Source organism: Pseudorasbora parva, chromosome 22 (assembly GCF_024679245.1).
Source record: "Pseudorasbora parva isolate DD20220531a chromosome 22, ASM2467924v1, whole genome shotgun sequence".
NCBI classification, from domain to species: domain Eukaryota; kingdom Metazoa; phylum Chordata; class Actinopteri; order Cypriniformes; family Gobionidae; genus Pseudorasbora; species Pseudorasbora parva.
In genome coordinates, this window is record NC_090193.1 from 21205993 (window position 1) to 21228522 (window position 22530).

Below are 22530 nucleotides of genomic sequence, written 5' to 3' on the forward strand. Positions count from 1 at the left end.
GGCCTACTTAGAGCACTCAAATAAATGGAAGATTATTATTATTATTATTACTTTTATTTGAACAGGGACAGTGCACAATAAAAACATTAACCCTGTTTATAGCAAGAAGAGATGCATTGCACCAGGTTTTAGCAAATTGCTATTTTCCAATCGTAGTCCCTGGGAAGATCAATCACACTGCTTGATACTCAAGAATCAGTGAGGTTATGAAGAACCTTGCTGCATGCAAAATCCCATACTGTATACTGTAGGTACCATATTTGGTTTGAAACTTTAAAAAGTATGTCCTATATTGTACAAGTGTTATTATGAATGAAGTTCGGACGTGCTATCTGCCATGTTGTCACTGTCACATGGTATACTGTTTTTTGCATACTATAGGGAAGTATACGATTTCGGACTCAACATCTCACTTCAGAATATTGCCTTAAGTAGTATGTCATCTGGGAACTTTTCACACTATTTGTGAATACTCTGAATTCGGACACTGTTTTTTATGTACTGTTTTCTGCCTAGTAGGGAAGTAGACATATTCAGATGCAGGGAGCTGCTTGTTTGAATCATTGAACTAATTCTTTGAGATTCAATTAAGCACTCTTAAAGTAAATGCCTCCCCCTATGGTGTAACCTTCAGAAAGAGCCACTGAAAACTGTTACTGGGATAATTGAAAGCACTTTATATATAAGAAGTCCCTGACTTGACTTAAGGGTCTGGGTGGGAGTGGTCTCCGCATCTCTAAAGATCGAAGGGTATTTATTATTTTCATGATGTCACAATTGTTCAGTAGCCTATTAAATGAGGGATAGGCAGTTGTTGTATGTTTACAGGTTTAATGATCATAGTGCAGACACTTGAAGAGAGGAAGTGGGGTCTTAAAGGCACCTTTTTCTCCATGTCGAATGTCTGTGTCTGAACCTACACACGTACATCAACACAACTGACATGCTAACAAAAACAGTCCCTGATCTAATAAAAATTACATTTCAAGCAATTAAATGCGTAGAATTGATCAATTACTCTTTCATTAGTGGGTCAGGGGAACTCAAGGGAGTGTGGCAAACTAGAACAGTCCCATTTCTATCTCACTTTCCTTCTTTCACATCAATTTCTCTTTATTGCCGTATCGCCACTTTCATTGCCACACTATTGTGATATCCCCTGGATCCTCTTTTTTAGTCTTCGTTCCTGTCCATTGCTTTCTATCATCTTTTATATCCATTGTGTCCTGCGCTGGCTGACCCAAAGCTCAGTCTAATGAAGTCTACTTAGACCAGACAATAGACTAGAGAAGAGACTATTAATGAAATGTTTGCTGATCTGACATCAGTACTGTGCTTTTTCTCCTGTGTCAATAGGCCTTATATATAAGTTTAGTAAACTGATCCAAGATCAGTGTCGAAATAACAGAGGGGCCTACAATAGCACAGTGGACCTCTGCGTCATTAATATTTCAAAGGATGAAAAGAAATAGGGCGAAATGTTTTGTGCTGCTTCTTTTTTCTGTCATATCAATTATTTAAGCATTCTGCAGCTTAATCAACCTCTCTTATGTGGCTGTTGGCCTAAGTGCCAGAGACCTCTTTGATAAAGCTAATTATCTTAACCTAGTTATATCGCATTACTAGGCTGCAGTTTGATAATAGAGCTCACACTTAGGAAGATTATTGAGATAATGATCAGACGGATACACATTTGCCTGTAATAAGCATCTTCATTAAAGTTAACTCGTGTTAGTTAGTTGCTTTGAAGGTCCAATTACGTTTCAGTAAAAAAGGGGGAAAACTATATTGTAATGAAATCCTCTTAATTATTAATCAAAGATAATAATTACAATATGATAACTGTTAAGGCTAAATTGCTATCGAAATCTGACCACTTATGTTTTGTATCAAATATTTAACTAACGAATCACAGACAAAAAGCTTGACTGGTTGGGTGCGTCCCAATCAGCTCCCTAGTTCAGTTGTCAGGGCACTGATCAGTGAGTCAGCCCATTGACTTATGTCCTGATCAGTGCCCTGACTAGTGAACTAGGGAGCTGATTGAGACGCAGGGAAAGTCATTTACTTCAGTAGGCTTAGCTATGTATCGCCCCCTAGAGGCTGTATATGAATAGCTGGAAAGTCTTTAAAATTAATACTTTATTATGTATTGTATAATTAATATATTTATATTTTATAATATTTGTTTCCTTTATGCAGGGTATGAATATTGAATATTGGAACAAATTCTAGTCACCTTAAAATGAAAGATACACCATGGTTTACTCACCCTCAAGCCATCCTTGGTGTATATGACATTCTTCTCTCTGATAAACACAATCAGTTATATTAATAAATATCCTGGCACTTTCAACCTTTACAATGAAAGTGACAGGGTCTATTCAATTTGAAGCTCAAAAAAGTGCATCCATCCCTCATAAACGTAATACATGGCTCCGGGGGGGTTAGTAAAGGCCTTCTAAAGTGAAGCGATAGGTTTGTGTAAGTAAAATATTAATGTTTAAAACTTTATAAAGTAAACTATCTAGCTTCTGCCAGACCGCTTTCGTATTCAACTTACGAAAAAGTGTATGACGTTGGACGTAGTAAGGATTTTGAACTTCAAGAGGCGTTAAACTTTCTGCATAAATTGAATGTGGAAGGCGGTCTGGCGGCAGCTAGATATTTTACTTGATAAAGTTTTAAATATGGATATTTTTGTGCAAAAACGCTTCGCTTCAGAAGGCCTTTATTACCTGTGCATTTACAAAACACACACACAAAAAACGAGTTAAATACAGGTTCTTTCCAGTTAGATGAATATATACAACCCATTCGAATGCAGGAGCATTTATATGGCGCTCATGCTTTAAAAAAAACATTTTTAAACATATTTTGGGAATAAAGCGGCTTTAGATGATGGCCTAATTGCTTAACAAACTGCTTAAGGTCGATATTGTACATAAAGCTTATGACACTAAGTTATTTTTAATGAAAGGTTCAAGCGACACAGATGTTCAAAACATGTCCATACTGATTTAAATCCAGGTTTTACCAAATTTCGCATATGCTTTCAGAAATTTCCATAACAATAGTTATGCTGTTATTTATAAGAAATGCATACAGGAATATTTCTTCCAATATGTTATTGCTGTGTTATGCTTAAGATGTCAGTGGTGGCGAAACTCATGTTAGCACAGCTTCACAATAGTAACAACTGTAGTGGTGTTCTAGTGAAAACAATGGTATCCATGGTAATGTATGTAAGGGTAACGGTAAGGGTACAGTAATCTGCAAAGTAACTACCAAAATGTGAGGAGAAAAATGAATTACAGCAGATGATAGGATAGCAATATCTTAATATAGCTGCAAATTAAATATATTACTGAATTATAAAATGTACAGCTTTTTCCAGTTACACTATACAATCACATTGTCATTTGTACAGTATATAACACATGGTCCTTTTATATCTGAGGTGGTAGGATATATGCCATGCTAAATATTCGTCTAACAAGCCTGTACTGGCATAATCATACTCATCCAAACTATAGCAAATTCCTTGTACTTAATTTATTTTTAATTTTACATTGTATAAAATGACAGCACTGAATTATATCTGCATATAGAAAGATAGTTACATACAGTTACAGAAAAAAGAACATTCTCCTTTATTCGACACACACGTGCGTGAGTAGTTTCAGAACAATCATTCACTGAACTGCACTGTTTACATTTGGCACTTTTTTTGAATTAGTCTGTAAAGTAGGTGAGGCACAGGACAAACTAACACCGAGCATGACATGCCTTGTGTGACTGTCCTTAAATTCAGCAGCCAAAAAGAAGATAAAGATGAAAACGAAGGTATTTGTGGTGTGTCTCCGCTGGTTTCTCAGGCACAGGTGACTCTGATGTCATAGGTTTAAGCCCATAATGGGTTTAGCTGTCTGGGGAACCCTGCCCAGAGTCCTCTTGTCATCTGGGCAGATAGCTGGATACTATAACACTGTGGCCTCTTCCATAGCGTTTACCCATCTGCAAAATAACAGTTTCATTTCTTTATCATATTTCTGGTGATTTCATCTCAATTTGTTTTCTCTAAACGTGTGGATCATATGTTTTGGTAGTGGAGCGTTATACCTGCGTGCAGTATGCTGATCATCTGCTCTGAAGGTGTAATACAGTGTTTTTTTATGGTAGAGCTGGAAAACATTGTCTGTGTCTTCCCCCTCTGATCGATCAGACAGCTTCACAGTAAAACCCTGCAGAGGAAGACTTTCAGATGCCACTTTATCCTGCAGACACAAAAGAGGAAGACAGTTCAAATGTGCGCAGGGGTTGTGTTACATGGTACTAACAAAGTACCATCATTTCAGGACCTGACCCAGACCAAAATGTGCTTTTATTTAGCATAGTTTAGTAAGGGGTCAGTACGTTTTTTTTTTGTTAATTAATGAACATAAGTAACAATAAGAAATGTTGTCCATATTTGACCCACTGAACATAATTTCTGGCCAAGGGGTCCTCAAAGTGTAACTTACTATAAATACTCACTGCTTCTGATGTTTTATCAATGATACAGCAGTCTACATTTGACCTATCAGTGACCAGTGTTTATATTTGAACTTTCTATCCATACTTATAGACTTTTTCTGATGTTTTATTAGCCAGGAAGTAGTCCAACTACTGATAATTTTTCAGGCTAAATATTTCACAAAGGGTAATTTACTAAACATTCTCATACACTTCTATTGATGTTACATCAACCACTGTGTAGTCTATACATTACCAATTTAACATATTTCAGTTCTAAAAGGGATACTTATTATACTCATAATCATATTATAATAGTCATAATCATAGACTCATTCGTATGTTGCATCAGTAGAACATTGTCCATATTTGACCTACAGAAATAAATTCAGGCCAAAGAGTCCTTGATCTTAAAGTTTTTATACAAACTCATTGACTCTTTTGAGACTTTTGACCTACTTACAGTAGTCCATATTTGACGTAATGAACATATTTCTGACCAAAAAGTACTTAGACATTAACTTTGTAAACAGTCACTGACACTTGATGTTACATCAGCCAGACAATAGCTAGTCCATATTTGATATAATGAATATTTCTTGAGCATCAAATCAGCATATTAGGATGATTTCTGGAGGATCATATGACACCGGAGACCTAGAAATAGTTATTTTAAATTGTAATAATATTTCACAATATTACTGTTTTTATTGTATTTTTGAACAAATAAATACAGCCCTGGTGAGCATAAGAGACGTCCTTCAAAATGTTTGAATAGAAAATAAATTCATAACATTTTACCATTTACATTGATAGCCCTAGTAGTATTTCATCAATCACCCAAAGTGGTTGAAATCAAGGTCTTGATTTAATAATGATGCAACATACCATAGTACGATCTCTTATCAAAGCCAACATTTTAGACTCGATCCAACCAAAAATAATGTGTCACTAAAGGCCAGGTGAAAATAAAATAGTTTAAAAACATTATGATGTAAAAATCTAGATGTGGCATGTGGCATGTGCATAAAAGCATACAAGTGTTTTGTGTGCATGTAATGTAGTGTCTGTGCTGGTGTGGGAGACTCTGGGTCCCCTCACCTCTCGTGCTTTAAAGGTGTAGAGCACCTTGTCTTTGAGCAGGAACCACAGCCTCTTCCACTTCCTTTTGCTCTTTTTGCGCCTTTGCAGACTGCCACTGATAGTGGACCCCTCTGCACCCACAGATACCTGCACACATGGAGGCTTTTTTAGACACATTGTGTAATCATGTTTTAGACAGAAAAACACGTAAAATGATTCAGAAAGTGAGGGAGCTGGGAGAGTTTGTGTGCGTGCGTGTTTGTACCTGTGTGAGAGGTGAGCTACTCTTTCTGTTCCTCCACAGGCTGGGCGGCTGTAGGCTCTGGAACACAGCAGAGAGAGGCCTGCTGGCCCTGTTTGTACGGGGACTAGTGCTCCCACATGATCCAGGAATATTACCACCTAGATACACATCATACACTGACAATAACTAGACAGAAATCAAGATCCTTTTAAATCTTTCAAATGGAAATCTGAATATATTCTTAAAAAAAAAAAGATTATCTGAGCATTAAAGAAAAAGTTCACCCAAAACACCACTTAACTCATTCCAAACCTGTATGAGTTTTAACACAAAAAGAAGATGTTTCAAATAATGTTGGTAATCAAACCAAATGTTGGCCATTGACTTCCATAGTAGGAAAAAAATATTACGGAAGTCAATGGCCAACATCAACTGTCTGATTACACATATTCTTCAAAATATCTTATTTTGAGTTCAACTGAAGAGAGAAACCCATACATGTTTGAAACGACATGAGTGTGAGTAAATAATGACAACATTTTCATTTGTGAATGAATTATCGGGTTCAGATCAGCCTCCAATCAAAGTGACCAGTTTAATAATTTCTAACCATAAATTGCTTGACGTACTGCATCATTTTGCAGCGTTTTTTTCTTACCCCTCTTCCGGAGTTCAGCGTAGCAGTGATCACAGACTTTAGCCATCCTGTCCTTCAGGTACTTTAGAGGATACCTGTTCCGCGAGCAGGAACGACACACGACCTAAAAATCAGATGAATAAAGAAGAGAGATGTTAATGTCAATGTCAAGAATGTAGGGTGACAATTTAATTCTGATGTTTAATGTAGACTACCGTTTAAAAGAAGATTGGAGTCAGTACATTTTTTAAATACATTTAAGTATGCATTAAATTACTATGACAGTAAAGACATCTATAATGTTACATATCAATTCTATTTCGAATAGATACTGTTCTTTTATTGAAAAATACTAAAACAAAATAAATGGTTTCTACAAAAATATTAATCAGCTCAACTGTTTTCAACATTCAACAATAACAAATGTTTTTTGAGCACTGCATTTTAAATTAAAATATTTCATAATTTTATGAGTTAACTGTATTTTTTATCAAATAAATGCAGCTTTGATTTGCATAAAATACTTTTTAAAAAATTCTGACCCCAAACTTTTTAACAGTATGTGTACAAGTAGTAACTGATTATATATTTTGGATTGTAATCAGACTCCAAAAATGAAATACTTGTAATTAATTTTATATTACCTTTTAAAATACTTATGATCAGAATAGTTTTTTATAGTTTTTTTAAATGGCTTTTTATTAATGACATTACTTAGTATTAAAAAAATGCAGTAAATTATTCAGAATTCATTGCTAAAACTGCACTATAAAGTCAACATATAACTGTGACTGAACTAAATAATAAAACCCTTTCCTGACACAAGAGGGAGCTGTAGTATGTTGTTTGATATCTTATTATCCAATGCAATGATGTTCATACAATTTCAGATCTTAATTGGAATTTAAACACTTTTTAGGGCCACTGTAAAGACCACCTCTGAGTATTTAACTGTAAACTACAACACAAGTCAAAGAATACATGTCTCCCTATAAACAAGATACAGATGTTTTACCTTCCCACATGCGTTGCAGTGATGCCGTCTCAGTGTTAGTCTGAAGTCTGACGTGCAGTTCATGCACATCATCACATGTGACACAGGAACCAGAACAGGAGCAGCCTCTCCCAGAGACATCCATAATTTCTCTCTTGCCTGGAAACATAGACAGTGATACCCTGTGTGAATGTTATATTTTAACACATGGGTTCCTTAAAGAGGACCTATTATGCTTTTTTTACATTTATAACTTTCTTTAGTGTAAAATGTTGCTGTTTGAACATAAAAAACGTACAAAGTACACCTTTACAAATTTCACTAGTTATTCTCAATATCAGATATTTCCAAAACTAATCAAACACACTGGTCCAGTTGACCAATCAGAGCACATTGTGCTTTTCAGAAGGAGGGGCTTCAAAAAAAGACAGATACTAAACAGAGCTTTACTGACAGACTGGGGAGAGAGGTGCTGCGACAGTGAAAAATATGTTGAAAATAATGTGCTTTTTGAACATTCAAGCATGAAAACCTATTATAGTACACCCCAAAAACGAAATCAACACTTAACACATAATATGGCCTCTTTAATACTGAATACTAATAAGATCATTTCCTCACACCTCACTAGAGCAGCTGAAGGTATTGAGGCCTGCAGCGTGATCCGCTATAGCCCGGCTCAACGTGTGGAACCAGTCTTCTCTTTCTCCTAAAGAACTATCAGAGACAGAAAGAAGCCACGCTTGAAGAGATTGTAAGTGATTGACAGAGGGTGTCGGTATATACAGTACAGACTCATGCAAACAATTATGGAAATGCCTATTACCTTGCTGAGAGGGTGATGGTAACATCGCTGACTTCTATCCTGAGCGTGTTGAGCACATTGTCTATCACAGGTTTACTAACCTACAGACACATGAAAACATATACATTTTAAAATGCTGCTCAGTTCTTAATACAGTTTGAATCTCACCCTAATCAAACAGAGGCATGCAACTATATTTTGTTTCCTAGTTGATTAACCAAAAAAACAAAAGTTGCTGCTGTCTTACCTTCATTCCACTTAAAGTCAGTGTGTTCTTCAGCCTGTATTTGCCATCCTGCTGAGGGTAGGTGTACAGCATCACATCATTCATCTGCAACAAACACATTCACTTAGCTAAATAGGGACATTCCATAGATTTCGTTTTTTATATAACCCCAACCAACACCCTAACAGAAAATAGGTTTTACAATAAAAAACACTTTATTTACTTTATTTTTAAACCATTCATTCTTTTAAACCAATGAGGATGCCCCCCAAAAAGAGCTTTTGATTTTGTTCACTTCAAAATATGAGTTAAGTAGTTGGTACAAACGCACACACGTTGTGTTTATGTGAAATGTAGGGACTTTCCATAGGCGTAATGGATTTAACACTGTACAAACGGTACATTCTATCTCCCAACACTGCCCCTGCTCTTAAACCTACCCATCACAGAAAACATTTTGCATTTTTACATTTTAAAAAAAACATAATTTTGTATGTTTATGAATCCATTTACATTGTGGGGACTGCTGGCTGGTCCCCACATTTTTATCTCAGGTTTATAAACAAGTACACACACACACACACACACACACACACACACACACACACACACACACACACACACACACACACACACACACACAATGTGTACAGCTTTCTTTTGAACTAACATGATAAGATTTAGATTAGGTTAGATTAGATTAGATTTCAATTACTTTATTTTAATTATAAATGTTAGCATCATTATTACCACTATAGACAATAATAATATATTTAAACTATTTAAACCCCTAATCTTAAATATGAGCATGACGCTTGCTTTCTGTAGTGATTATTTCCACCACAAGGAGGCAGTAAAAGCTTTATATCAGTGGTTCTCAACCTACTTGACTTGGAACAACTGCTTAAAATAGTTTGCACACTATTATTTCATTCCTGCCTTTGTAACGCACATTCTTCCAAGTTTAGCATGTTCAGTTTAGCACTCAAGGCGATTCACATGTTCAACACAATAGGCTGCGCTTGATAAAACCAGTTTAAGTTTATGGGATATTTTTCTGCGCTTCAGTCTTGACAATGAAGTAGTTGTGACAGGAACACAAACTCACGCCCACAAACAGACAAGCCCCACACTTCAAACCATTGTGTTTGCTTGACATATATAGCTCCAAACAAAAGTAGTGACATCATCAGACATGCAATGTGCGTGCCCAAAACATCCGCAGTTCACAGGCAGGGTCCAGAAATTCAGTCCCGATGAGAAAGGCTTTTTGGGTGGAGGCAGCAGGACAGGGACAACAAAAACATCAACACTAACAGTCACAACAACCCTGAAACAGCTGAGAATGTAATGGACACGACAACACTATCCTGAACAAAAATTCTCATGTAACTAGTGCGTGTGTCCCTTAAGACTGAACCAACAAACAACTTTAAGTCCTACATAAAACCTCCATAGTGATCTGATATGATTACAATAGCCAAGATTCCTATAAAACTGCACCAGGATTTTACTTAACTAATATTTTATGTCAATAAAGCTTATATAAGCATACCTTTTAACCAGTGAATTTTACTCTGACTTTTCCAGTTGTTTATGATTAATGGATTTTTAAATGATTTTTGATCATTTAGAGAGATTGCAGAGGGACAGATTTTCTTTTTTTATGTCTGGTAAAATTCCTTGAAATTAGTAGCCTAGCTACACAAATTACAAATAATAATAATAACAACAAAATAATCATTTTAAATAACTTTTTAAGGACTGCAGAACCAGATATTTTATTATTATTTATATACTATAGAATGTAATATTTTCAATGTGCTTTTATTTTTTTATATTTTAATTAGAGTAGTTATAATGTTAATATAACTTATTTTAGTTTTTATAATTTTTATTACTTCAACTTTAACTTATTTTATTTCAGTTAGTTACCAAAGCACCATTTAAAATATTCACAAAATCAAAATCGACTTCCCTAAACGTTTTCCACCATGGTGAGAATCCTGTCTCAATGTTCACAATGTATTTCTGAAACATGGTCGTCCTTCAAAGACAGTGACTGCATTGAGCCTGACTGTTGTAGGGAAAAAGTGGCAGATTAGTACAGGCAGTGATGGGTGGTTTTAACAGAGGAAATGGCCCTCGAGCATCAGTGTGTGAGTAATGGTTTGTTGGCAGGATTTTTGAGCTGATTCACTTATTACTCCATAAATTAAATCTGGATCTCAAAGAGTCATCGTTACCAGGGGACCCTCTGACATCATATTACACCCAGTCGGTGCTGGACTCTATGACATCAGTCACAAGCTCTCATAAAAAAACATCAGTCAGGACGTGATCGATTCAGGGAGGGCAAAAGCACAGGAAGACCATGACGAAAGCCACCCAATATCTTGGGTTTTCAGAGCCAAGAGTGTCACGACTTTAAAAAAGCTTCCTGTACGTATAAGTATACACTTTACGTTATAAGGAACTACAGCATACATGGATTAAATTGAACTGTATAAGTCTGACTGATGCAGATATATGTGAAATCGGGATTTATATACGTAGGCTACAAACTGCCTTATATCTCTAATTCCTCAGAGAAAACGTGCCAATGTGAAGATTACTTTTTTCTGGCCAGTGCAGTTTCACCAAGAGACTACGTCATCTCGAATGATGCTGTGAATCACAAAATGCACAATTTGTCACAAATATAGCGTATATTTGGCAAACGCTTTTATCTAATCTATAAATTGATAGCGACTTCACTTGCATTCAAGGTATACATATTTGATAAGTTCTTGCTTTCCTTGGGAATCGAACCCATGACCATTTCATTGTTAGCACCACGCTCTGTTTGAGCTACACATTTTTAAATATTATTACAATTTAAAATCTTAAAAATGTAAAATTCTTAATATACTTTAAATTGTACTTTATTTATTGTAAAGTAATTTATGTAATTTATTCTTCAGTCACATAATCCTTCAGAAATCATTCTAATATGCTAATTTGATGCTCAAGAACCATTTCTTATTATTATCAATGTTGAAAACGGCTTAATATTTTTGTGTAAACCATAAAATACAGTATATATTTTTCAGGATTCTTTAATGAATATAAAGTTCAAAAGAACAGCATTTATTTGAAAAAGAAATCTTATAACATTATAAATGTCACTTTAGATTAATTTAATGCATCTTTACTGAATTAAAGATTAAATTAAAGAAGTTTGAATCTTTTTTTAAACATTTGTTTTTTGTTTTTTTACTGATCCCAAATATTAAGTGCAAATTGACCAGATTTAAAGCACCTTGGCTTATCTCGAGAATACACAGATGTCAAATCTGTACAGCAATCTTCTCAAAATCTCATCAAGACATTCAGAAAAAACCACCCAAGTGAAAGAGTGAAGAGTGTGGAAGTGGTACTTCAGTGACTCCATGCAGTGTAAACAGACTGCTCGGTCTAATGTTTTTAGTGTTATTTTCAGCTGCGGTGGCTCAGAGTTGTTGATCTGTTGTTCTCGTGGCCTAGTCTTCAGTGTGCTGTCAGAACAGTCCCAGCACAGGAAGCTGGCATCCACTGACCTACAACAGACATCCTGAGAGGAAGCACGACCCTCGAAAACAACAGCGGTAGACGGGTGGGGGTAGCCTTGTGCTACAGCTAAAGTAGCCTCCAGTGTCTGGTGAACACAAGGCACATATATACCAGCTCGCTTACTCTCTAGGAACCTGGCTGATGGGTTTTGAACGACCAAATATCAGTGATACTCAGATAATACCTGTCTATGACTACTCAGTACACAAGGGGGCGATAAAGGTTCCTTCAAATGTCTGTCACAAAACTGAATGTGCAAGACAGCTAGCTGTAAACATGTTGACAGTTTAACTAACTTTAACTAACTTGCCAAGCAATGTTCCCTTCAGACTGTTGCTCTGCAATGAAGACAGTTTAAGCTAAATTCAGCTATATCCACGTATAAGAATGCAATACCTATTTGCCATCAGACACATTTCTAAATGCTAAAGCAATATAAGCCTAACTGAAAGAGATGCTCAATCAACATGCATTTTTACAAAACACACAAACAAAGTCATGTGAGGTCCAAATGGCAATGAAGCCACGAGTTCTAAAGCATGTAAACAAACCCTTGTGGAAAAGCATACTTTAAAAAAAGGAGTACTTATAATGGAAATAATATACCTTAAAACAAATGTACTTAAAGGGGGGTGAAATGCTGTTTTATGCATACTGAGCTTTTTACACTGTTAAAGACTTGGATTCCCATCCTAAACATAGACAAAGTTTCAAAAACTAATGTTGGACGTTTGATGGAGTATTTCTGTGTTAAGAATCCTCCTTCCGGTTTCTCACAAGTTTCGGAGAGTTTTTTTCAAGTATGGCTCGGCTTGACGTGAACAGAGCGGAAGGTCCTTGTATGGGCCGTACGGACTCTTCTCCCGGTAGGGTGCGTACGCGCGTGTGAGACTAGAGCGAGAGAGGAAATGCACGCCCATAAACACTCTTTCAAGGTGTAGATCCAGTCATCCGTGGACACTTCTGATGCGCCCTATGGTTGCGCCGCGCTCCACTTTATTCCTATGGTTGACGTCGAGCGACTATGGTTAAGTATGGTTGACGTCGAAGGCAGCGCTGCATTTGACCCGATTTGAACGCAGAAATGACGGGAAGCTTCACAACATCGCTTTAGTCGTGTCGAAAAGTGGATCTCCACCGTTCACTGCTGTCAGGACTTTACCAAATCACACCAAAGAAGTGTGTTTTTGACGGAGTGGTCCCAGCGATAAAGGTTCGGTCCTGCTTTGGAAGCAGCCGGTGAGTAAAACTACTTCAAATGTCTATGCTGTTGTCGCGTGAGTAAACATCAGTAAACGACACGATCGCTTGCTTCGTCATTCAAATGTGCTAACGGACTCCATTGTTGTATAACGTATAACCAATGAGATCATTTATGTATAACGTTACACTAGTCTGACGTGCAAAACCGTTTTGCTTGCTACTGCTAAGGTTTAGTCGTATACAATAGTCCATAAACCGAATCATGTCCTCATGAACTGCGAGTAAACACACACAAATGTTGACAGGCCACTAAATACAGTACATACCACAGAGACGGACGTCCTGCTGTTGCTGTTTCTCCTGTTCAATTTATTTCAGCCTCCAAATGATTCTGGATCATTATCTGTATTAGCTGAGATCGATAGCCATGGGTTCCTCCACGCTTGAGGACGTCACCGCTTTGTGCGATCGTCATTCTTTAGCTCCGCCCACACGATACGCCTCCAGGTGCTCGTTTTTTTCCGGAAAGACTCGGTACAGCCCATATTTCTTTTATAAATATAATAAAACTAAAGACTTTTCGGAGATATGAAGGATGCAATACTACTCTATAGGTACTCAAGATTGACATGAGATTGACTGTAACTGAGTGTTTCACCCCCCCTTTAATTGTGAACTGAATGTTTTCAGACACTAAAACACGTTAACTACAATTACAGTAATTTAATTTTTTTGTTGACGTTTTACAATACGGGTGTACTAATATACATTAAAGGTGCCCTAAAATAAAAAAAATGTATTGACCTCGCCATAGTTGAAATAATAAGAGTTCATGGAGATCACATCCTGTGAGTACTCAAGCATCGAAAATACATTTTGGTCCAAAAATATAAAAAACTATGACTTTATTCAGCATTGTCTTCTCTTCCGTGTTCCTCCAAAAAGATTAAAACGGTTATGAATCAGTGAATCGATCAATGATTCAGGTCGCTAATGTTACATGATTTCAGCAGTTCGGATTGTGTCAAACTGCCAAACTGCTGAAATCACGTGACATTGGCGACCCAAATCTTTGATCGATTCACTGATTCAGGAACACGGAAGAGAAGACAATGCTGAATAAAGTCATAGTTTTTTATATTTTTGGACCAAAATGTATTTTCGATGCTTCAAGAGATTCTAATCAACCAACTGATGTGTCATATGGACTACTTTGATGATGTTTTTCTGGACATGGACAGTATAGTGTGCATAGACTCTATATGCTCTGGGACTAAAATATAAAATAACTTAAACTGTGTTCTGAAGATGAACGGAGGTCTTACGGGTGAGGAACGACATTAGGGTGAGTCATTAATGACATAAATTTCATTTTTGGGTGAACTAACCCTTTAACTAATGCACAGATAATCATGTATTAATACATGACTCATAAAGAACTAAATAATGAATTAATTATTACTGCATCAGCAACTAATATAACTAATATAGTCTATATGATAAGTAATGAATGAAATGCAAATTAATAGTTATTTACCACAATTGGTAAAAGCTATGTACTTCAACTTCCAGTTGTCTGCTTTATTGAATCATTAGCTAATGATTTGCACATGCAGCATTATGTTATGATTACTTGTTGAGGCACTATTAATGAATTAAGTAATATGTATGAGTATTATAGCAATATGTATAATGAATTAAGTAAATCCCCTGTAAAGGCCTTTGGGGTCTGTTGCACATGGAGTGAATGTGTTTAAAGGATGGGTAAGTTGGGCTGCACACAAATATCAGCACACCAGAAACTGAACTACTGATCGCTGCTACATCGTATTTCAATCTGGACGCAGCCATTTAGCGAGTCATGCTGCAGCAGCTGTTGACACTGGGCATGACAGACCTTGCGAGTCCATTTGTCCATCATAACAAAAGTAGCACAAGAGCTTGGCATACATCAGAAACAGAATGTGCCATCAGTTTACTGTCAGGGTTTTGTGTTCTGTAGCATCGCACCATATCCAGTGTCATTTCACTGATTCAATTATTGAACTGTCTATTCTAAGTGCAAATAGCGTGCCTTGTTGGCAAGTGCTATTCGCACTAGCTCCACCTAACAATGCCTGTTTGGGCCAAACAAGATTAAAAACGTACATATTTTAATGTCTTCAGTGGCGCAGTCAGTAAAGCATAAGGCTTCAGATCCTTCAGATCCTTGGTTTTGACGTGATCTACCCTGGTTCGAATCCGCCTTTTGCAGAGCTCGCTCTTCTCCCTTTTCTCATCACAAATCACATTGGAAAGGCATTTACTTTAAATAAAAATTAAGAAAATGTTCTAAATGTGGAAATAAAGTGCCTAACGAAATGTTTAATAATAATGATAAAAGCATTTATTGGGTAGGGTTAGGGGTGAGTGTAGGGAGGGCTTTTATTGTCCCATTAAGACAGCATCCATTCTTCTTCTTCTTTCGGCTGTTCCCTTCAGAGCTAGCCACAGCGAATCATTTGCCTCCATCTAGTCCTATCCTCTTCTCTCAGACAGACTACCTTAATGTCCTCCTTCACTACATCCATAAACCTCCTCTTTGGTCTTCCTCTGGACCTCCTGCCTGGCAGCTAACCTCAGCATCCTTTTACCGATATATTCACTCTCCCTCCTCTAAACATGTCCAAACCATCTCAACCTGACCTCTCTAACTTTGTCTCCAAAACATTTCACATGTGCTGTCCCTTTGATGTACTCATTCCTGAGCCTATCCATCCTCGTCACTCCCAAAGAGAACCTCAACATCTTCAGCTCTGCTACCTCTAGCTCTTCCTCCTGTCTTTTCCTCAGTGCAACTGTCTCCAAACCATAAGACATCGCTGGTCTCACTACTGTCCTGTACACCTTTCATTTCATTCTTGCTGGTACTTAAGCCAGCATACATTAATAATTTAAATAAATATAATAATTTACACTCTTATTATTGCATCATGATAATGTACAATAATACTGAGGTGCAAATAGTTTTGCTTAATTTACGCTTTAATTTGCTTTAATTTGCTTAATTAAAAAAACGTAATATACAAAATAAAGTGTAAATTAGATGTATTTACTATTTACACATACTGCAAAGAACTGCTACTTTATGGTGTAAATAGAATATATTACTATTTTCACTTAGTCTGCTATTTCACTTAGTAAATAAAAGTTATTGGTACATATATTTGAACTTAGTTTAAATCATCTATCACTAAGAATGTTATTTTCACTGAGTGTAATCAATAGCAAATTGATAGCTATTTGCTATCGCTATTTTGCAGTTATTGCCTTAAATTCTAAAGGACTCTATTGTCTTTGTCCGGTCTAGACACAGTGTTATGAAATAGCAGCCCCTGGCCGCATGTTCTTGGTATTCTGCCTTTGAATCCTACACCTCAAGCTTAACCTGCCATATTCCTGTGCCATGAACAACAAGCGGACAATTAAAGCGGACAACTGGAAGTTGAAATACAAGCTTTGACCCATTATGGTAATTAACACATTACTTGACACTATTAGTGAATACTACATGTAATAAAGGAATTCCTACATTCACATTTATTTAATTAATTAATTACAATTCATATCTTAATCGATTAAACATAAAATCTTTATTAGCTGCTGATGCAGTAATCAATAATAAGTGGTTTAGTTCTTCATGAGTCACACATTACCAGTACACATTAACACAGATAGATTTTCTGTGCATTAATGCATATGCACCCGTATTGTAGTTTTAGGAAAATGTATATTTTAATTTACATTTTCACAGACCTACATAAGACATAAGTACATATTAATTTGTAATTTCATGTAAACATGAAATTCTATATGAAAAGTAGTAAAAATGTCTTAGTGTGTTAAAAAACTTCAAAATGCTTTATTAACATTCCATTCGTCTTGTGCTACTATATTTCATTTGAAACTTGCATGTAAAAAAACGTCGCAAATTTGACAAAAATTCAGATGCAACTTTGCCTGGCAAGTAGTGAAACCATGTCTTAGTGTTTCATAAAACATTTTTTTTTTAAATGTTAACATTGTTTCTTTCTTGGAATTCCCAATCAATAATTGTAGCAAAAGTGAAAATCAACTCTCAGGACTCAAGACTCTTCTTTTTCAGTGTAGCCCACACTTTTCACACGTAACTTGATTTTGACCTGTTTAGTCATCATTTTTGGAGCATTTGCTTGTCAGTTTAGTGAGACCATTTGGCAGTGGCATCTCTCCTGACCTCTAGTTGTAGCATGGATCACATTTTCCAAACTGGCATAGTGTAACAAAATGCCTGACGTCCACAACAATCTATGGCTTATATTCTCACCCTCACCCTCACTTCTTCTATCCTCCTTGATCTTCAACTTATTTCGTTCTTACTAAGACCTTATGTACAGCTTTTCTTCTCTTTCTTCTATAAAACATATAACGTGTTAAAAAATTACCATTAATTTTAGAAATGTATTGGCTGAAGGGGATATGACAATACTAAAATGCCATTAATTACTTTTGGTTGAATATTATTATTTCTCTGCATCATTTATAAATGACGATACACCAGGTTTAAGATTTGAAGTACACTGCAAGTGCACATTCGATACAATTGAGCAGACTTCAAAAGAGCATGATAAGATACCAGGAAGAGGTGTCTGGGCTGCCTGCTTTTACGAGAGACCTTCATCAGGGTGCCCTCCTTGACAAAAACCTGCAAAACACACAGGTGCCAGAGGCCAGGTGAGTTATGGGTAAGGGTGTTATTCACTTGAACCTTTGATGTCTAATAACTGTTACTGATCTTTCAGGTTTTACAGCCAGTAAAAACAGTAGTAAACTATAAACATGAAACCATAAATACAGTGTATGGAGCAGAATTTACCCTTCCTGGTTGGAGAAGGTCTCTTTTTCCTCTCACGCTGTAGTCAATATGGACCAAACGTAGCAGGTTCTCCTGCAATTTTGAGGGAGAAAGACATTAGTGAGAAACAGAAATAACTAGATTTTAGTAACTAGTGTTTATTTATGATTCTTGATTAGAATAAGAAAGAGCTGTTAAAAATAAATATTAAAGACAGGATTCTTTGTCTGTCTGAGACTGTGGGCCCTATCATAAACCCAGTGCAACACAAGCGTTTTGCTAGTTTCACCCTGACGCAGTTATGATTTTCACGTCCAGCACCATGTTGTTTAAATAGCAAATGCAAAAATCTGTTTGCCCATTGGCATGCTGGTGGTGCGGGTTGCCATTTTGAGGCAACTGAAATGGACTGTGCCATTGACCCCCAAAAAAACCCTTGCCTAAACCTATAGGCTATTAAAGAGAATAGGAGATGAGATTCTGATTGGTTAATTGCACGTTACGCCCAAAACACAACCCTGACTCATTAAGAGACTAGAGACAACCCTTTTGGACCATGTGCCTCGTTAAACTAGCAGGAGTGGGTTTGGACACCCAAGTGCACCTGCGCTATGTGTTCAGATCATTAAAATAGGGCCCTATATGTGTGTGTGTTTGGGGATGCCTCTGTGTCCCGCTGATTTCACACTGCTCTCTTTGTTTCTGGACACCTGGGGCACTTTGATGACATAATTTCCCTTTGGTCCTTTTTCATCGTATTAACAATACAATGCGCTCTCTCACAAACAGAAACGACTCACCCCGTGTTTTAGATTGTCATTAACCTGGTCTGCGACCTCTGACACAATTACCAGCGCAGCTGTTGATAAAAGGTTGCAGTCACAATTAGTGTTTTCACAGATCAAATATGGTCAGTGTTCATCACTGTGACAGAGAGACAGAGACAACAATACCTTGTGTGTCTTCATACTCTTTCGAATCCGGGGAGAGATTGTTTAAGTAGTCTGAAAATAATGAGATAGAAACCAAATGAAGAATAAACAAAAAACAATTATTTTTTTCTGGCTCAGCCCCTCTAACACACACTCAAAAAGTCTATGTTTTGTTTAGTACAGGATCCCACATATACACCCTCAAGGTTGAAATGATAACAGCCTGCGTCACACTCGAGCACACACAACACTCACACTTTTTTATCACATTTATTCAATGTAGCATTGCAACTGTTTCATTCTAGTCTGTGTGATTTCTATTAACTTATCAGTCCCTCAAGTATCACACACACACACACACACACACACACACACACACACACACACACACACACACACACACACACACACACACAAATTGTTTATTAGGAGCCTAAATTATGGGATAAGCTATTATTTACAATAAACTCAAACTTAAAACTTGTCATTTGCAGCTTTTGTATTGTGAAATTTAGTCATCAAAGCTCATAAAGTGACAGCACTCAAAAGTGAAAATCCGCCAATCAAAACGTGAACCTCAAAACAAAACAAAAACAAATATTATACACAAGATTGTGTCCATAAACTGTTGACAAAGTACTTTTAATATTTAATTTCTGTATTTCCTGTGTTTTGATGCAGTTTGATAAATATAGACTCTGTTCTGCTGCAAAAATTAACATCTGTGATGGAAAATATATGCATATTTTATATACTGGACCTTTATATACAAAAAAATAAAAAATAAAAAATAATAATAACTGAATTGCACATATTTAGTTGAATATGTAAATGTGTTCATTCTTTCCCTGGTATTGACAGAAATGTCCGGCTTTTCGTGTTTTCATTGTTATATGGTAGGGGTTGCTATGACATCTTCTGAAAGAGTACAGAATCTTCTGATCAAATTACAGGCAAAAAAAAACTGAACAGAAACCAGCGATGGCATATGTAAGCAGATACATGTGTATAATAATGCGATCATCAACATTAAACATCATATAAAACCTAAATTGCCTGATGTTACGAAATGAAATGTCAACTCATGACGAGGTCTAGGACTGTGCATGCTTTGGAGGTGTTGAGGGACTCGATTTACTCCACCTATGTTTTGACCATCATTCTTGTTTCTTTGACAAAAATGCGCTTTTCTGTTTTTGTCAAAAATGTTGGCTATTTTTATAAAGTTTACCCACATTCAAGTGTTGATAAAAAAGAATGCCTTACGCTAGACATTTTTTTTTGCATGTTCAGATATTCATACAACGGAATATTCAGAGGGCCATGAAATTTTGTGAAAAAAATTAAAATGCTGTCGGTGGCTGGCAACTTTTTTATAAAAATGCTGGTGTGGAAAGAGTTAACATATTAACTGTGCAGAAAAGTATTATCTGGTGTAAATATTTGAATCATGCAGTGTTCACCTGTGAGCAGCATGCGGTACTGGAGCACACGCACAATGACCCGCAGCAGCTGGTGCTTCAGAGGAACATGAACTCCTTCTGCATTCTGCGTCTGGAAGACACACACAAACACATGCAAATGAGTAATGGCACATGAAACACAATCCACGATGCGTGTAAACATATAACTGTAGGTGCACAGGAAGACATGAATATACATAATAAAAAAATATAATTAGTAATATCATACATTAACATGTAACACAGGAATTAAAAAAATACTTTATACACAGACAGTTTAAACTATTCAAGCTACTCTTTAGTTGTTTGCATGCCGTAATTTAGCTGACATTTTATTTGTTGTACATGATGTATAAAGATAAATCTAAATTTGTGTGAAATACATGAGTTTAACAAAGATGTGAACCATTTTTACTAGCCAGAAACTTATAATTACAGTAATTTCATAGTATCAGCATATGCTTGGTTAAATAGACATAAAAAAGATCTATGAACACAACACTGTGATTGTGGTTTTGGGGTAGAACAAACTCAAAAATGTACAATAATACTCAATCGAGAGTTACATGATACCTGTGCTCCCTCTTCACCCACAAGATACAATGTCCCCACTTAGAAAAGCCCATTTCAAGGTTATTCATTGACCTTCCCTTTCCCCTTACACAAAAACCTGAGTATGCCTCATTCCATCCAATTTCAACCCAATTATATCATTCACTGGGAGAAAAAGTGAACAAGTGAATCAGTCAAACACGCGGTGAGAAGAAATCAATCAAGGCCTAATTGACTTTGACACGCCATTGTTCATGCGAGCTCTGAGGAGCCTGAGGGGACGTGAGAGGTCAGTAGAGGGCAGATAAGGGCAAATAACTTCAGACTTTTGGACGTTCAGAGACATGGGACAGTGCTTGAGATCTTCAATGAGAAAAGGAGGACAGACATGCCGTCAATGACCTTGTGTGAGGAGTGTGAATGGAGGGAGTAGTGACTTCAAGATAAAGGAACAGACAGCGACTGTCCAGTTTGCACACCTGCCCCAACATTATTCCCACAACACCTCTGAAAGACACCCTTTGGCTTTCATTAGCTCTTTCACACCAGCTCTCTCAGTTTCCATGTGTGTATTGTAACCTTCATCATCATCATCATAATCATCATAATTTAATTACATTCTTAATTTCTGTTCACACTGCAGTTTTTCTATTACACGTGACACAGATCTGTTAACATGAACATTAAAAATCACACCGAATGTGACTATTAAAGAGCATATTGCAGGTTAGAGACTCCAGTGAGTCAGTGTATGGAAAAATAATGTAGGACCTAGAATTTCTTTAAAATATACTTGTAAATACGCTAATAAGGCTTTTTGAGTCGTTTTTGTGAGGAAATTTTACTTCCGCATCTAAAAATGCGCAAACCGGAAGTGACATAACGAGAGGGAGTGCCGTGACTTTCAACCATAGGAAAACAATGGATCGCAATGGCAGTTCGGACGCTGAGGAAATTATAAATGTTTATTAATACTCATATGGCAGACCACAGCCATGCAATTATGACACACAATAAGGGACAGGCCAGGATTAGACAGAACAACGATCAGAGGAGAGGATTAGAGTTGTTGTGTGAGGAGAAACAGTGGAAAACAGAGCAGGTGAGCGAGTCGGCTCTATACGCTAACACTGTGCTCAGATTACAATACTTCGCAGATAATTATCATGTATCAGGCAATCGCAAAGCTGCTATTGGTCATCTAGGAGTATTGATACCAATAACAGAAACTAATAATAAGTTCAGACCATCGCTTAAGTCACACTCGCCGTCCACATTAGACGTTAAAGCCGGGCGCGCGGCGTAACGTTACCGGTGCTGTTTTTGCTGAAATATGAGCTCGCAGACGATGTTTTTCCCTCGCGTGGACATTGTGGATGCTCGTATGGTCGTGGCTCGCAGCATGTGAGGAA

At 36.7% G+C, this 22530-nt stretch overlaps 1 protein-coding gene across 4 annotated transcripts in view; it reads right to left on the reverse strand.

Annotated features, from left to right (window-relative positions):
- Nucleotides 1-2951: 2951 nt before the first annotated feature.
- Nucleotides 2952-22530, reverse strand: part of fgd5a (FYVE, RhoGEF and PH domain containing 5a) — a 77943-nt gene continuing 58364 nt past the window's right edge. For 3 of the 4 annotated variants that reach the window (XM_067430862.1, XM_067430864.1, XM_067430865.1), the window contains 14 exons: nt 20567-20657; nt 19125-19175; nt 18972-19030; nt 18193-18264; nt 17953-18021; nt 8526-8609; nt 8300-8379; nt 8097-8190; nt 7495-7632; nt 6501-6603; nt 5864-6000; nt 5617-5745; nt 4123-4277; nt 2952-4017 (listed from right to left, as the gene is read on the reverse strand). In XM_067430862.1, coding sequence (XP_067286963.1) covers nt 3981-4017; nt 4123-4277; nt 5617-5745; nt 5864-6000; nt 6501-6603; nt 7495-7632; nt 8097-8190; nt 8300-8379; nt 8526-8609; nt 17953-18021; nt 18193-18264; nt 18972-19030; nt 19125-19175; nt 20567-20657 — 1299 coding nt within the window. In that variant the 3' untranslated portion in view covers nt 2952-3980. The remainder of the gene's footprint in view (nt 4018-4122; nt 4278-5616; nt 5746-5863; nt 6001-6500; nt 6604-7494; nt 7633-8096; nt 8191-8299; nt 8380-8525; nt 8610-17952; nt 18022-18192; nt 18265-18971; nt 19031-19124; nt 19176-20566; nt 20658-22530) is intronic. The other variant, XM_067430863.1, reaches the window with a different exon arrangement.